This window comes from Wolffia australiana, chromosome 1, assembly GCF_029677425.1.
Source record: "Wolffia australiana isolate 7733 chromosome 1, ASM2967742v1".
Taxonomy (NCBI): domain Eukaryota; kingdom Viridiplantae; phylum Streptophyta; class Magnoliopsida; order Alismatales; family Araceae; genus Wolffia; species Wolffia australiana.
The window spans coordinates 21,745,333-21,762,480 of NC_135835.1; the positions used below are offsets into that span (position 1 = coordinate 21,745,333).

General features: G+C 39.5%; 1 protein-coding gene across 2 annotated transcripts in view; it reads right to left on the reverse strand.

Moving 5' to 3' along the window:
• Positions 1-1,013: 1,013 nt before the first annotated feature.
• Positions 1,014-17,148, reverse strand: part of ABH1 (ARM repeat superfamily protein) — a 31,166-nt gene continuing 15,031 nt past the window's right edge. The window contains exons 8-19 of one of the 2 annotated variants that reach the window (XM_078584575.1): positions 16,521-16,587; positions 14,785-14,984; positions 14,229-14,299; positions 13,786-13,870; positions 6,473-6,541; positions 5,203-5,321; positions 4,416-4,554; positions 3,826-4,326; positions 2,598-2,897; positions 2,343-2,521; positions 2,155-2,248; positions 1,014-1,303 (exon numbers count right to left, since the gene is read on the reverse strand). In XM_078584575.1, the coding sequence (XP_078440701.1) occupies positions 1,205-1,303; positions 2,155-2,248; positions 2,343-2,521; positions 2,598-2,897; positions 3,826-4,326; positions 4,416-4,554; positions 5,203-5,321; positions 6,473-6,541; positions 13,786-13,870; positions 14,229-14,299; positions 14,785-14,984; positions 16,521-16,587 (1,923 nt within the window). In that variant the 3' untranslated portion in view covers positions 1,014-1,204. Of the gene's footprint in view, positions 1,304-2,154; positions 2,249-2,342; positions 2,522-2,597; positions 2,898-3,825; positions 4,327-4,415; positions 4,555-5,202; positions 5,322-6,472; positions 6,542-13,785; positions 13,871-14,228; positions 14,303-14,784; positions 14,985-16,520; positions 16,588-17,148 lie in introns of both variants that reach the window. The other variant, XM_078584568.1, reaches the window with a different exon arrangement.

Here is a 17,148-nt window from a genome sequence, read left to right on the forward strand (position 1 = left end):
AGGATGGAAGGTGTTTTTTGTCATGCCCTTTTTTCTGTTAAAAAAGATGAATTATCACAACTCTTCCCTTTTCTATTAAAAAAGATGAATTCACCAAGGAGAAGCATGATGTATTCTTTAGGTATTTTTGGGTTAGGTGTAACAGAAGAGGATGTTGACCGAGGTTTCAAAATAATTAGATTTTTTATCTAATTTAGATCTAGTTATGATTAAGTGGAAAAGATGATAGGGAAACCCCATGTATTTTTAAGACAGGTTTGAGAGCCTCTTAAGTCTTGTATTGGGATAATCAACCTTGAGATCTATCAATATCCCGAGCCAAACATCAGGTTACCCAGTCAAAACTCATATTGGAGACAAGGCACGAAGAGAAGACACCAAAAGACAAAAAACTTCTCGACAAGACTGATGTCGTCCTAGAGCCCAAATCCTTCTCTCCCTTCGTTCTCACTGAAAATTTTCCATAAATTTGGGTCCAGATTAATTGCTAGGTAGCAACATTATATTAGCAAGATAATTGACCCTTGCTTTTTCAAAGTATAGATTGCAAGGAATAATATTGAACTTTCACATTGGGGATCTAGGTCATGCAGCCATCACTGTGGGCAACTCGTCTACTGGCACCTTTGCCTCATTTGTTTGGTGGAAATATATTTTCAAAAAAGGTTTGTGCAATTTTCCTTATTTTTCTTGTCAATTAGATGTTAAACGATTGAAAACTGGTGAAACAATAACAGTACTAATATTTGTCTGCAGCCTCTTCTAACCATACTTAGAACACAGGTACAACCTTATTCCTAATTTCGAATTTTCAACTATCTTTACCTACACATCTTTTGTTCTGCCACTCAAGCCTATGAAACTATAGTATAGTGTAAGTGATAATCCAACATGTAAAATAAAATAAAAATATTTATTTCAGATACAGTTGAATCATGATCATTTTCCCAACCGTTCTCTGAAACAATTCAACTTGTTTTACTCAGACAAAAAGCTTAGCTAATAAACTCAAGTACACCAAATAAACTCAAGACGAGATAGAGAATCAATTAAACCATTAACATGCCAATGATGGGATTGATTAAGATACAAAACAGAGAATCAGGTCAAGATGCTCCCTGCTGTCTCCTCGTCCAAGAGATTACTGTCTTTCCAACTATCTCCCTTTCAAAATGAGATACAAAGACGAAACGGCACACCGTGTTCAAGAAAGCACGCCAAGTCCAGCATACACAGCCTTTTTGAAGATCGGATGAGCATCTTGGAACACCTCCTTGTTCAGGTTGTCAATGTGTGGCCAAATCTAAAAGATGACAACTCAGTCAACAACAAACTGTGTAAAATAAAGAACATTAAATTTTAGTATGAGATAAAACGGAGATGAGCATACGGATCAAAACCACCAGCATAGATTGAATGAAAAACAGTAAAATATAAATTTTCCCATCGAAACGCAAATTAGACGGTGATTAATACTGGCAAGAGGAAAAACAAGAATAATGATTCAACCGCAAGAAAAATTAAAAAATAGCGTGCAGCAAAAAAAGGAACCATGACCCGGGATTAACAAGCCAGATAATATATATATATATACAGTGACCCAACAACTCTAAGGTTTGAAAGGACAAAATGATACAATCTCTGACTTCTTAGGAGTAGTTCAGGTACTACGTTTGTATTTCCTTCTAAATAGGGCAGTCCTCCATTAAGGAGAATGAAGTTGAAGTCCATTGTCTCTCCTCCCCACATGTCTAAGTCCAGTCTCCCCTTCTGCAATCCCTATCCCTCGTGATCGTCTCTACTTCACTACATCTTCAGGCAGGTTGTCCCCGGTCGATCCCATTCTACTCTCCAATACCGGGAATATATACCTTTCTCCCTTTCCTGATACAAACCTAGAGCATGGTTCGTATCAAAAATGTGCCGGGACAATGAAACAGTAAAACCGAATTATTTTAATATCTGAGTGAGGAAAAATGGGTAGGAATGAAGACCAGCAGAACAAATAAAATAAATGAGCTAACACTACCACGTGACCCAGAAACTCGCATGGTATACAGTGAAAAAATATATTTTAAAATATTATAATAATGGGGAGGCACTAACACCTGTAGAGAAAATATTCATAATTTCATAACAAAACGTCTATCCCACCTCGCTGGCGTATTGCCTTGAAAAAGCTTTCACGTGGCCCAAAGTAGACCGGCACCACTGCTCCTGCTCGCCAACATCGTAACTCTTTCGCGTTCTTCTCCACAGAAAAAAGAAGCTCATCATTGACCCAGATATATGAACAAGACGTATGGAGATGAACCCTTGAAAGACGAGAATAGAGATGAAACCTGTTATCGGAGTTCCCATTCAACGAGTCAAGCTGCATTTTTTGTTGCTCTTCAGAATCAACACGCATCTCATCCACATCAGTGGATTCCAAAACGGGCAGCTTACCATCCACACAGACCTTTTCTAATCTCTGTGAGAGTACACTAGAAAAATTTGCGTACAAGGAATACAAAAGCGCCTGCCAAACATAGACAAAATATTCAAAGTTTATCCAGATTTACTACTTAGAGAGATTCCAATAATTCGAAGAAAACCTTATTTTCTTCAAGCGCTCGCGCAAGAAGCGCCTCCTTTGCTTCCAAGGACTCGCGCGCTGACACTGATTGCTCGTTCGCTTTTTCTGAGATTGCTTTGAGTCGTTTTAGTCTACCCGGCTTTTCAGTCTGGACAGGTTCACCATGCACAATCTCCAGCTTGGATTCAGCGGCCTCAAGCTCTTGTTTTGCGTTCAAGGCAGATTCGTCTGCAGAGATGATACTCTTCTTTATAGAAGCGATGTCCTTTCTAAGATCTGATATCCGGTTAAATGTCTTGTTTGCGGCATTCCTTAAAATCTGTCATTTAAACGAACATACTATGATCAAATCGAATATCGCAGCCCAAAACAGCAGGCAGCGGTAGGGATGTGAGAGTAGGCAAGGTATTTTCATTATTCCTCACTTTCACGGCGGTGTTTTCAACAAAAGTGTAATATCCTGTCTGAGTATTTAGGGTTTACTTGAGCTCCCAGGGTTTGGGGCTCCTGTCACCCTGCCTCCATTCATCAAAAGATAGACAGTCGGTAATGGATGTCAGATCGATTGAATTGTTATTTGAAAGATAGATCGATTGAAAATTTTGATCAGATAATGATTAACAGATCACAATCGATCAAACTCCTTGGTCAAACAATCAGGATCTATCGGTTGAAACGTTCATGATCGATCACGGAAAGAAAAAAGGGTGAAAAGGAAAAACGACCTCTATCGCTCTCTTCTAGGTCGGATCTTATCGATAGACAGATTATGATCAGGAAATTCGATCAATCGGATTTCCTAGACCTGGGCCATGCTATAGATCAAAAATCCGAACTGGTTTCATCCAATGGCCAACCCCTAGGTCCGGGAGGTGGCTATATGTCCATTGGCGCCCAAACCAACTATAAATAATTTATTCAATGTCAAAGTTTTCTCAGAAGCAGATGTTTGGCCAAAAAGAGTGGCCAAGACAATGTATTCCTTCAAATCTTTCTAAATAATAAAACTTCTTAAAAAGGGGAATAACAAAAAACGGCTTTCAATAATAATAAATTAATTACTTACTCGATGTGAAAAACTAATCGCGCCAGAACTAACAATAAATGAAGTATTAAATTTTGTTTTCGCAGAAGCTGATGTTAGGCCAAGAAGAGTGACTGAGACAATGTATTCAATCAAACAATTTTAAAAGAATAAAACCTCTGAAAAAGGGAGATAATAAAACAGCTTTCAAAGAAGAACTCACCTCCCATGGATGATCCGATAGGTGGAATTGTTCGACATTTGCGGGAGAGAAGACCCAAGCAACAATGGCCAAGTTAGACACAAGGCGATACGCCATCATTCTCTCTATGGTCATTGCAGTCATTTGACAATTGTTTGTCCAGAACGAACTAACTTCCTCAATTAGGGCAACCTGTTTCTCCTCATCTGAGCATAAACTAGAAATAACTCGGCCGTATCTCTCTAGAACAGTTGTAAGATGGGTAAAACTTTTGGAACCAATGTGAAGTAGAGTTTGTACAACCACTTCAAGAGCAATTCTCGAGCCATGAACTGAAACTATTTTTTCTTCAAGCCACGTGGATAATTCACGAGAAGTTTTTCTTCCCTTCACCATGCCGCTGAGTTCAGAAGAAAGAGACTGAGCGCTCGTAATTTCCTTTCCTTCCTCCGTACTGAACTTGAAACACGTTCCACCTCTTGGTGGAAGTAGCTGTTCTAGTGAATTTGCATGATCGACGCTCTTGAATACGAGAAAAAAAGAGTAGAATCAAAATGAAATTAAGAAAAAATAATACATCGAATCTTTTACAGTTGACTACAGCCGAATACCTGTTTGATTTTATCCCAATACGATAAACGAACTTCTTTCTCAAGGACTTCTTGAACGAAAATCCGTTGAGGTGACCATTTAGGGTGATCAATAACAAACGCCCAATCTTCCCAGGGCCAAACAAACCGAAAATTTGATCTGAGAACAAATAATGAGCCAATGGTAACTTATTTAAAATTAGCAGAAATTGAAGTGATAACCTTTTAATAAAAAACTTAATTATGGGGAGAAAATATTCGACTCGGGTATACAGGTTTAAGCGCAAAACTGAAGTACCTTTCCACAACTTCGCAGAAAGAAAACAGTCTTAATCTATTTTTTTCCTCTAATTTTTACTGATGTAAACTCTCATTTCGCATTTGTACTTTTCAGCCATCATATCCATCTTATAAGGAACGCATTTTGATGTATTAATCACTCAAACAGGGCACAATTATTTCTATATGACGGATCGATCCTTAAGCCGAGCAAACGCAAATCACGACTCCTATATCACCTTCTCGGATAGTACAGGTATGGTTTGTAACATATTTGCGCTAGCATGAATTATTAAGTCATTCGATCTTTTTTGCAACATAATCCCACTAGGATTTGACGAAATCACCGCAAAACCCAGTGATTGAGGGGTCAGTAGTAAGCGGGAAACATTTTCAAATATCAAGTACCTAATATTTTTTATTGAAAAACCTAGTCAAATGCTCTCAACCTTGGAGATAAAAATCCAACAATAACGAACACATCAGACAAAGCCTTAAGGATTATCACTCAAAGACAACAAAAACTTACAGGTGATGAGAAAACCAGAAAATTAATCTGGAACGGCACTCCATATCCAAGTATTCGATTTTGTCAAACAATGTGCGAACTGCACTGGCTATAACCGACGGGAATGCACCAGGAAGAGCCTAAAGTTTTCATTGCCAGAAAAATAAAATTAGGTCAAAGGGATCGAAATCATAAAATGAAGGACTGCAGAACCGAGTTTTTAAAAAAGAGTCTACACAGAGGATTGTGAGTAAATAGGACAACTACAAAAATGACTTGCATCTGTCTGCGGAAGTATTTCAACCTTGATCACGGAACATAATTAATGAAGCAGTTTTTCAACAGTATTCGTCCTCCAGACAGCAAAAGAGAATTACATGACCCAAAGGGTAAGATGTGATTAATGTTAAGAAAAAATTTGCATCGTAGAAAACTTAACATTAGATAAATTGCAGCGAGGCATTCAAGCGACAAATAACTTAAGTTCGTTGATGATGTAGTCTCTTTGTTTTTTTCTTTAGACTTAAATAATGAAATTTGGATCTTTTGGATTGCAAAATCAAAACATTATGCATTGGAAAGCACTTTTCCCTGACATTCTCAAGCGAAGAATTAGTAAAAGGCAATCACATGGTAGGGGGGCTGAACTAATCTCAGGCCAGACCCTCAATTGTACAGCCATTTAAGGCCAACCAATTGTGAAAAGAAAGATATCTCGCTTTCCTTTAAAGTTCTCTTCAATGAGCTTCACCACTACGTTCTTCTCAGTGAAAAAGCTTCATCAGTAAATAATTAAATTTGAAAACCGCCATTCCACTTTATTGTGTTTGTCTCTGTCGTCAGCTAATTAGGCAATCGGTGAAATATTGTTTTGAATTTAAAAATATATATATTTCACCGATTGCCTAATTAGGCAATCGGTGAAATACACTGATGGGGTTTTAACCCCGTAATCTTAAAATAAAGAGTCACATGATTTCATATTCGATCTCTGAAACCTCTTTTTTCAAGGTGTCGCAGTAGAGCCTAATAATTGGAATTTCTCACGACACCCCCGCTTGAAAATCAAACGGAGACCAAAAATATGGTTCAATTTAAGAAAGGCCACCTTTGACTTAAGACGACAAATACCTTTGATCACAGGTCATTTTACAGTTCAAAAATAAAAAACTAAGTGAAACCACGGAAGAAGACAAGGCTTTTTATTAAACATAAAATGTTGCAGACAATGTAGCATCATGCCACCAAACTAAAAAACAATCGAAACAAAAAAGAAGATGGACCAACTTACCTTGCAAAGATCAATAATAACTAATGTGTAATAAAGGGGTTTGAATGGAGCATGAGGTAGCAAGAGAAGCTGCATATGCAAAACAAAACAAATGTGTCACCAAAAAACAACATTAATGGCAGATTGCCGTCAAATGGAAGAATCTCGATAAGTCAGTTTGTTCATTTGTGAAATAAACAAGAAAATTGTCTATGATTCTGAGATGAAGCAGTTTGTTAAAAAGAAGTCTTTACACTTTCCTATCCGACGGTACCTACCTATTCACACCAATCACTTTCAATTACGAGGAAGATAAATAATTAGGTAGTTCATGACGGCAATATTCGTATCCGTTCCTGGGGCCAGGCAAATCTTCTTCAACTGCCCTGGAGCAAATGCGTTGACGGATTTGCTCCAATGCAATGCTTCTTTTGAACAATAACCATGACCTGACATTCCCTCGAGATAAGATAGCAACTTGTATGCTGGTTACATGTGTGGTGAACCTGAGGCTCTGCGTGAACTGCCTCAGTAGCTAAACGATCCAAGTAGGTCACATCGTCATCTATGTAACTCCCACAACAAATGATAGTGAAATGATTTGATTTCAGTAACTGTTTTGCGTCCAGCAATAGAGAAGTTGAAGGAGAAGATAGATTAAGGGTTTGCAGGGGTCGAGGGTTGAACGGGAATTGTCGGGGTTGAACGGAGGAGGCATGGATCAACGTAGGGCAAGTAGCCTGAAGATGTGGTGAAGTAGAAATGACTACAAGGGATGAGATGAGGATCATAACAGGAGAGACGGGACTTGGACATTGCAGGGGCAAGATCCAAGAAGCTTCAACTTCAAAATACTTTTTCCTGGCTAACCCTGAGGAGGGTTGGGGATCATATCACGAGCCCACCACCCATTTCTAGCATCTTTATTGACATTTCCTGCATCTTCAAACACAATTTTAAATTGGGCATGTTTGGATCATAGATAGTTTGGAATGAATCCAAGAAGTGCAACATGACTGAAGCTCTCCCCACAGTCTATGCCATATGACACACTAGAGCCCTTTGCCACCTGCCTAGCCTTCTACTCCAGGCTTCCATTTGAAATGTACATCAAGCATAGACCCATCTGCATCGTACGGTTTCTTTCCTGGGCCAAGTCTACAATATCACAAGTAATGGTTTTCATGAGGGCATCCATTTCCCAATGCAGCTTTCTATTGGCCGATGGACACAACTCGCCTGTTTCCATGGAAGCCAATGAGACAGATCGATGTATGCTATCCACCCAAATGCTCAGGGAATTAACTTTGATATCATATGTGCATTTCGGAAATTTTGTGAGAATGAGTCAATGGGACAGTCATATCCAAGAGATCTGGGTGAATGCCAGTTGATCCAGTAAGTATCTGTCAACACTGAGTACTTGGGCACATTTCGTGCAGCACCATGGTCCTGGCAAGTCGCCATAATGTGTCCAATCTTCCTCTCGCCACCTCGTTTTGCTTTTGGGTGCTGACACAAGAAAATTCTTGGATTATTTTTTTTGAGAAAAAGAAGATTCTTGGATTATTCCTTGGTTATAGAAATAAGTGGTCAAAAGTGGTTGAAATAATTGGGAGCATTTTCTAATTTTGACCCCAAACTGGTTTAGGATAATATTACAGAAATATCGAATGATCTAAGTTATCTCTGATTTTCATAGAGCAGGTAGATCTGCGACGTCCTGGTCCCACAATTGGTCAGAACGAGAAACCATCTGACCCGGGTTAACGAGTTGACTGGGGCCCCAAGTGTCACAATGAATGTGCATAAAGGAGCTTTGGCATCTCTCCCTGTACTCAAAATGAGGATAGCTAATGTTTACCATGGATCAACGTAGGGCAAGTAGCCTGAAGATGTGGTGAAGTAGAAATGACTACAAGGGATGAGATGAGGATCATAACAGGAGAGACGGGACTTGGACATTGCAGGGGCAAGATCCAAGAAGCTTCAACTTCAAAATACTTTTTCCTGGCTAACCCTGAGGAGGGTTGGGGATCATATCACGAGCCCACCACCCATTTCTAGCATCTTTATTGACATTTCCTGCATCTTCAAACACAATTTTAAATTGGGCATGTTTGGATCATAGATAGTTTGGAATGAATCCAAGAAGTGCAACATGACTGAAGCTCTCCCCACAGTCTATGCCATATGACACACTAGAGCCCTTTGCCACCTGCCTAGCCTTCTACTCCAGGCTTCCATTTGAAATGTACATCAAGCATAGACCCATCTGCATCGTACGGTTTCTTTCCTGGGCCAAGTCTACAATATCACAAGTAATGGTTTTCATGAGGGCATCCATTTCCCAATGCAGCTTTCTATTGGCCGATGGACACAACTCGCCTGTTTCCATGGAAGCCAATGAGACAGATCGATGTATGCTATCCACCCAAATGCTCAGGGAATTAACTTTGATATCATATGTGCATTTCGGAAATTTTGTGAGAATGAGTCAATGGGACAGTCATATCCAAGAGATCTGGGTGAATGCCAGTTGATCCAGTAAGTATCTGTCAACACTGAGTACTTGGGCACATTTCGGTGCAGCACCATGGTCCTGGCAAGTCGCCATAATGTGTCCAATCTTCCTCTCGGCCACCTCGTTTTGCTTTTGGGTGCTGACACAAGAAAATTCTTGGATTATTTTTTTTGAGAAAAAGAAGATTCTTGGATTATTCCTTGGTTATAGAAATAAGTGGTCAAAAGTGGTTGAAATAATTGGGAGCATTTTCTAATTTTGACCCCAAACTGGTTTAGGATAATATTACAGAAATATCGAATGATCTAAGTTATCTCTGATTTTCATAGAGCAGGTAGATCTGCGACGTCCCTGGTCCCACAATTGGTCAGAACGAGAAACCATCTGACCCGGGTTAACGAGTTGACTGGGGCCCCAAGTGTCACAATGAATGTGCATAAAGGAGCTTTGGCATCTCTCCCTGTACTCAAAATGAGGATAGCTAATGTTTACCATGGATCAACGTAGGGCAAGTAGCCTGAAGATGTGGTGAAGTAGAAATGACTACAAGGGATGAGATGAGGATCATAACAGGAGAGACGGGACTTGGACATTGCAGGGGCAAGATCCAAGAAGCTTCAACTTCAAAATACTTTTTCCTGGCTAACCCTGAGGAGGGTTGGGGATCATATCACGAGCCCACCACCCATTTCTAGCATCTTTATTGACATTTCCTGCATCTTCAAACACAATTTTAAATTGGGCATGTTTGGATCATAGATAGTTTGGAATGAATCCAAGAAGTGCAACATGACTGAAGCTCTCCCCACAGTCTATGCCATATGACACACTAGAGCCCTTTGCCACCTGCCTAGCCTTCTACTCCAGGCTTCCATTTGAAATGTACATCAAGCATAGACCCATCTGCATCGTACGGTTTCTTTCCTGGGCCAAGTCTACAATATCACAAGTAATGGTTTTCATGAGGGCATCCATTTCCCAATGCAGCTTTCTATTGGCCGATGGACACAACTCGCCTGTTTCCATGGAAGCCAATGAGACAGATCGATGTATGCTATCCACCCAAATGCTCAGGGAATTAACTTTGATATCATATGTGCATTTCGGAAATTTTGTGAGAATGAGTCAATGGGACAGTCATATCCAAGAGATCTGGGTGAATGCCAGTTGATCCAGTAAGTATCTGTCAACACTGAGTACTTGGGCACATTTCGGTGCAGCACCATGGTCCTGGCAAGTCGCCATAATGTGTCCAATCTTCCTCTCGGCCACCTCGTTTTGCTTTTGGGTGCTGACACAAGAAAATTCTTGGATTATTTTTTTTGAGAAAAAGAAGATTCTTGGATTATTCCTTGGTTATAGAAATAAGTGGTCAAAAGTGGTTGAAATAATTGGGAGCATTTTCTAATTTTGACCCCAAACTGGTTTAGGATAATATTACAGAAATATCGAATGATCTAAGTTATCTCTGATTTTCATAGAGCAGGTAGATCTGCGACGTCCTGGTCCCACAATTGGTCAGAACGAGAAACCATCTGACCCGGGTTAACGAGTTGACTGGGGCCCCAAGTGTCACAATGAATGTGCATAAAGGAGCTTTGGCATCTCTCCCTGTACTCAAAATGAGGATAGCTAATGTTTACCAATTTCTCATAAGGTTTGAAAACAACTTTGTCAAAATATCAAGCGATGGATGTCCAAGACGAGAATGAAATACTTTTGCACATCCGACAGCGCGTGCTTGGTCACCTCCTTCACGAGCTGTTCTAGTCAACTTCAGGCCAGTACCTCCAGCATCTTCCATATTCAGCACACGGTTCCATTACTTAAAGAGTCCAATTCTCTGCTCCAGGGCCTTGCCATACATAAAGCAGTCAGTGGAGTAAAGAACTAGTGCACAATAAATATCTTTCACAGTTTTTGCGGAGAAATCAGTTGAGCTTCAAGATATGGCACATAGAAGAAATATTTAACGATCCCCGCTACTCGAGTTTCACCAAGGCGATACTTTTCGGCTGCCAAAATATAATGCATAGGTATAAAATTTGGACCTGTGTAAAATCATGTGGTCCGTGGCCCTTGATTCCACAATCCATTCTGTAGGCGAGATAGAGAAGTACCAAGACATTTCACAGGCTCACCCCCTCTGGCCATAAATGTGGATCTCGCCATGGACTTAAGCTTCTCCACCTCATCCTTAGAGGACTCAAAGTCTTGTTAGAACCAGATAACTATGATGTTCTTACCTCCATACCCTTTTCATCTGCCTCCTGGATATTAGCTGCATGTGTCTCAATAATGTGGCTCGTCTCCCATGTAAGAACAAGCACTTTTCAAAAGCACAGCTCATCTTCTGGCAGTTCATACGGTGCAGGTTGTCTTTGAACTTGGAGTTCTTCACCTTTGTGGACTTCTGCTCATTGTTCTCCTTCCTCTGAGTCTTTACTTGTGCCACAAAGACCGCCTTTGTGTTCTCTTTAAAAGCTCCGGGGACCAACTTGAGTTACCATTCCTCCTTATCAATAATTTATATAGCTTGTTCTTGGTCTGGTACCTTCACACCGTTTGGGATCTGGTTTTTAAATGCTTCAATTTCTATCTGGTGTCCCACAAAGAACAAGAACAATCAGCCTTTCCTGACATACTGTTTCCACTCTTTGGAGTCAGCTATTGGCATGTAATGGTCTAGATTCTTCCACATTACTTGAAGATCGCTAGCATCTGTCATGGTCTTGTCGCCTTGGAAGCTCATTCTCCCTGCCAAGCGGTTCAAACATGTGCCAATCATTGCTCTAATTAGCTCAGATCTTGTGCACTTGATCTCATGTTTCTTATGCCATCTTGAGGCCCATAAACCTTTTGAATTGGTTCCCAGCAATGTCGCGGAGTAACCAGGCATATACATTACCATCAGCGTGTTGCATTTTTTGTACTTTGGATCTGTTGGATTCATCACCTCAGAAAGGTGATCTTTAATTATCTTCCTTCCAGGATAAGCTCCACATTTGTTCCAGCGCATGAGGTTGCATTTGTCGTACTTCACAGGCAGAACAACATAAGAGCAGGAGTGTCTCCTATTCCAGAGGGTCTTGGAAGGCTAGCGATGTCATGCCGTTTCAAGGTCATGTTCAGGTGACTCCAGATCACTGCACGATTACAGTTCAGCTCAAGGAGAACCATTTCGTTTTCCATCGACACTGCTTCTCAGATGGTGTGAGATCATTGGAAAAACAAAAAAAAGTTCTGACTTGCCGAGTATTGCAAGGTATCCAGAAGCGAAGAAGGATCCTCCACTTCTCTGGTACCATGGTAGTGATCTTCATAGCCATTCACAGTGGCAGACTGATCTTCTTCAAGGACCCTGGAGCAACCCCGTTAAGGACTGGAGTTTCGAAAGGAATCAATGCTTCGTTCAGGTCATTTAACAAAATATATAGGGTTTCACATTTTGGATGAAACTGTACTCGTGGCTTTAATTTCTGTGTTCTTAGACTTCTAAATGGGCCACACATCATAAGTGGCCTATACGACTGTTTCTCAGTCACTTATGGTAGTAGACCCCATTACTCGTTTTTTTTTAGTAGCTGATATTTAAACCAGCTCGAAATGAATGGCATTAGACCTGCTGATTTGAGTAATGCCTACCTGCCATTGGAGCTCCATGTTAGGTGTGAGAGGAGCATCAAGGGGAGGAAGAGGAAGTTTAACACACATTTTACCCTCTTACAAATCATTACATGAAAACCGTAGAGGAGTAGACATCCAATTCAAGGAAAAATAGAAACAACAATAAAAGGCATGAAAATAATATGTTGAGGTCCACAAATTTCAAATATGAGGAAGGAAAATAATTCGATAGTTCAAGACAAAAAAAATCAGGCCCCCTCTTCAGGAAACATCTGCACGCTTTCACCATAGAATTGATTGAGACAAATAGGATTAACTCCGATGTCGTTAAGTAAACCCAAAAGAGACCGAATTTAAGGTAAAGCAAACAATAAGCCGTGAAAGCAAACAACTTATCACAGGAAGATTTTGTTTAATGTGTCCAGTACAAGTCAATGGGAACTACTTTGTGGCACAGAGCGACAAAAGTCTACACTAGGATAAGAGTCCTTGTACAAAAGTGTTAAATGCATCTTCGTTTTATTGGGGGATGCAGAAAAATGATAAGAACCCAGATAGAAAGGGAGCAGACAGCAAGAGGATGCAATCAAAAGTCTCGTCTATTTTGTTTGTGAAAAATTAAAAGCCTTGTCTGTTGATTGCCAGGCTTCCCAGGCCAAGCTCTTGCTCTAATCTTTCAGTCGGTTTTTCTTCTGTAAGGTTGATCACAATCATGAGGAAGAGGGTGATACGATCATATATCCAGATCTTATACTTCAATGGTAACTCCAAGAATAGTAGTTCATCAAATCGAAACCAAACAGAGAGAGAAGAATAGAAGATGGACTGCCCTTGATGGACGAGTCCCCTCCAGCCGCGGATGGTCACTCCGCTGCTCCGGACTCCGGCGCTCCGCCGGCCTTCCGATTCGGGTAGACTTCCAAGAAAATGTGTGATCCCTCTCTCGTACCGGTTACCTCTTCTTTTAAAATGGTTCACACGTACGAGGACTCACACGTGTGTTCTGGTTGGCTAATTCGTCTTGTAAAGAACGTATAAGAGGGCAAGGTCGGACTAATAACCAATGCAACGTAAACAAATCATTGCGAACTATCCTCACAACAAAAATACTCCCAAAGGCAAAACAAAGGAAAGAACTTAAAGTTGAAAACAAGACTAAACAATGTCCTGGCGAAACCCTTACCTGAGAAAATATTGTCTCTGCCATTAAGTATTCGTATCTGAAGGGTACAGGAAGCCCAGCCATATATGTGGTACATTCTTTCCGGCTATCTTTCCACGAAAGAAATATCAAAATATGCCAAGAAGTAGTTATTAGAAAGAATTTAAGAAAAAGGAACTAAGCTTTTCTTTTTGAAAGAAAAAAGGAAATGCCCAGATCGGATAACAAGGAAATAATCCACAAGACAGACATTATAAGTGAAAAGAGCTAATAGGGTTGATATTGGTGGAAAAGGACAACAAAGGTGTCCATTTTGAGGCATACTAACTCAAAATGCAATTGGCGATTTCAGAGCAAAAAAATTAAACTACAAGCGAACTGAAGTCAACACGAGCAACAACATTGTATTACTAAGAAGCTTTTTATAGATAAAAAACATAGTACACTGAACGAGTTATACTAACCAGCCACTGAAGAAAAACAACACGTCCAGCAGATATTCTTCAACAATAAAACGGTCAATTGGCTGCATGATCTGCTAAAGTGACCCACAAGTTCAGTCAATTCGCATCAACAAACATAAACATTTAAGCTATGTCAGAAGCTATAAAGCCATAGTTATCATTCATGCTACAGTTGAAAGAAAGATAAATTATTTTACAACAACAAAATCCCCGAAAGATCCAAGGATAACTATTACGTAATGGCCAAACCATAAAAATACTATGAGGTCAACCGACATAATACATAATATCATAAGAATTTATGCATAGACTGCAACGAATTGAAAATATCAAAAAACCAATAACAAGTTGGGCATATCATTCCACTTCAATTATTTTACAACGACAAAATCTTCGAAAGACCCTGGGATAACCATTATGTAATGGGCAAACAATAAAAAATACTACGAGGCAACCGACATAACATCCTTGTTAAGACATTATGCAATGACGGGAAAAGATTGAAAATATGAAAAAACAAATATAAGTTGGGCATGTCATTTCCTATTTAGGTAACCTCAATTTTGTCCGCAGGAAATATATTTAGCCTTTGAAGCCGCCGGGGATACTTCAAGTCAGCTACATGTTTTTCCCTTCCAAAAGAGACAGCAGAAAGCGAAGAAAGGGATGGCGGTTGATCAGAGCAGCTGACTGGGCCGAAATCATGGACTTTCCCGACTACCAGCTGGGCTTCGAATAGCAAATAAGGTCTGGGTACTGTACGGCAGTTTAGCCTTAATTAGCATAAGTCTATTAAAATTATCAACTTCAAAATATGATAGAAACAAGATTAAACTATTAACTAATTCAAAATAATAATGCAATATAATTTTGAACGACCGTAAAATTTTGAACTAACAGAACAATTATAAATGAAATAGTTCGTCAACAGCATGTACTACTAATTCCAAAACAGAAGAAAATAGCTCGCCAACAGTCAAACGCATGTCTTACTCACATTCCTCATGAGAGAGTACCAATCTTCTCAACAAATCAACTTTGATAAGTTTATTTAGTTTCACACTAGTGTTCGCCCGTCCCGATACCGGTACCGGATGACGGTATCGGGACGGATGCTGTATCGGATACCGGAAAGGCAATTTCCGGTATCCGTACATTTCGATATCCAGATATCGGATATCGGTATCGGATATCGGTTGCTACAGTGCCGATATCCGATACCGATATCCGTCTTGATGTCGAGATCCGTCTCCATCTCAGGGGGAAGGATGACGATATCAGATATCGGGTGTGGATATCGGTTTTCGATATCCAACACCGATATATTTTATAAAAATATATTTCATTCATTATTAAAGAGCGATTAGGCGAATCAACTTGCGGTAGAGGGTATTTAGAGCTTTTTAATTTGTTTATTGGCACCTGTAATATATACAAGTCGAACTTTTATTTTCTTCTATATGGGATAACAGCAGGATTCTGAGATTAACAAACTCTGAACACTTTATCCCATATGGAAGATAAAAGAAATTTCGGCATGTATTATTAGACAAAGTATTAATATCATAAATATATATTATATATAAGCCGATTATAATGTAAAGAAAATCTATCGATATAATATTAATTCATTTAATATATATACCTTGTATAATATATACAGCGCACGATTTTATGTATCTTCCACATGGGATAACAGGATTCAAATTTTAATGCAAACTGCCAATCCTGTTATCCCATATGGAAGAAAATAAAAATATTAAACTGTATATATTAATCGAGGTTCATAACATATCCAACGTAAGTCCTTAGATTTAAATAAACCAATGAATGAGATAGATAGCTTAATTTTTTTCAGTCGATACCGGTTCCAATACCCCGGATATCGAAAACCGATATCCGGCATCTGGTATCCGTCGCATCCCTCTACCTACGGTATCCGGTACCGATATCCGTCTACCCCTCAGAGACGGATATCGTCCGATATCCGATATCGAATATCTGGCACCGGCCCATTTTTTCAAGGATATCGGATATCGGTTGTCCGATACCGGATGATGGGCGGATATCAGTTGGACGAACCCTATTTCATGCTGCTGGAAAGTTCAGAAAATTTTTGAAAAACCCAACAGCAATATTATGTCTGGTACAATAAAGGTGATCCTAAAAGAGGTGAAATTTTTATAAGCACCCTAGTCGCAAAGCAAAAGTTCAAAAATGAATTCATATGGAATTAGACAAAAAAGAGAGGAGGTAATTTTTGAAAAAACAAAGAATAGCACATCATATTACCGCTATCAGCTTTCCACCCACAATTTGTAAAAGTCTGGATGCGATCCCACAAGTCTTCTAAGAAATCCTGGCAGCGCAATGAAAAATTTACAAATCTTACCTTCAGGGTACATAATTCAAAGTGTTTTCAAGAGCGATGAGAGTGAGAGATGAGACAAACAGACAGGAGTCAAACAACTAACTCAGACAAAGAGATAAAGCAAGCAGCAGAACGGGCAAAACAGATGGTTCTTAATGGGAATAAATTTGTCTTCACAATTACAAAAATGTTTTAAGCTTAGATTGATGAAATTAAAAGATCAAATAATGAATGATAAGACATAACAGGAAACGGCTTCAGCACCACACATTCTACTGATCGTCATAACTCTCAATCAACATCAAATGTAGTTGTCGCAAGAAACAATTGCTTAGATTTCCACGAACTTTTTAGATATGTTGCCAGAAATCTGGGCATGTTTTCTTTTTAGAATGGGTCATCGAATAAAGAGAGAATTTCTTCCAATGATAACACCAAATTACAGGTTCCAAGACAACAAAACAAGTGCTGCAACAACAGTATTAACAGTGTTTACATTTCAAAAATAATGTAGGAATTGGATTTCAAGGTGACTTCGGATGATAACTG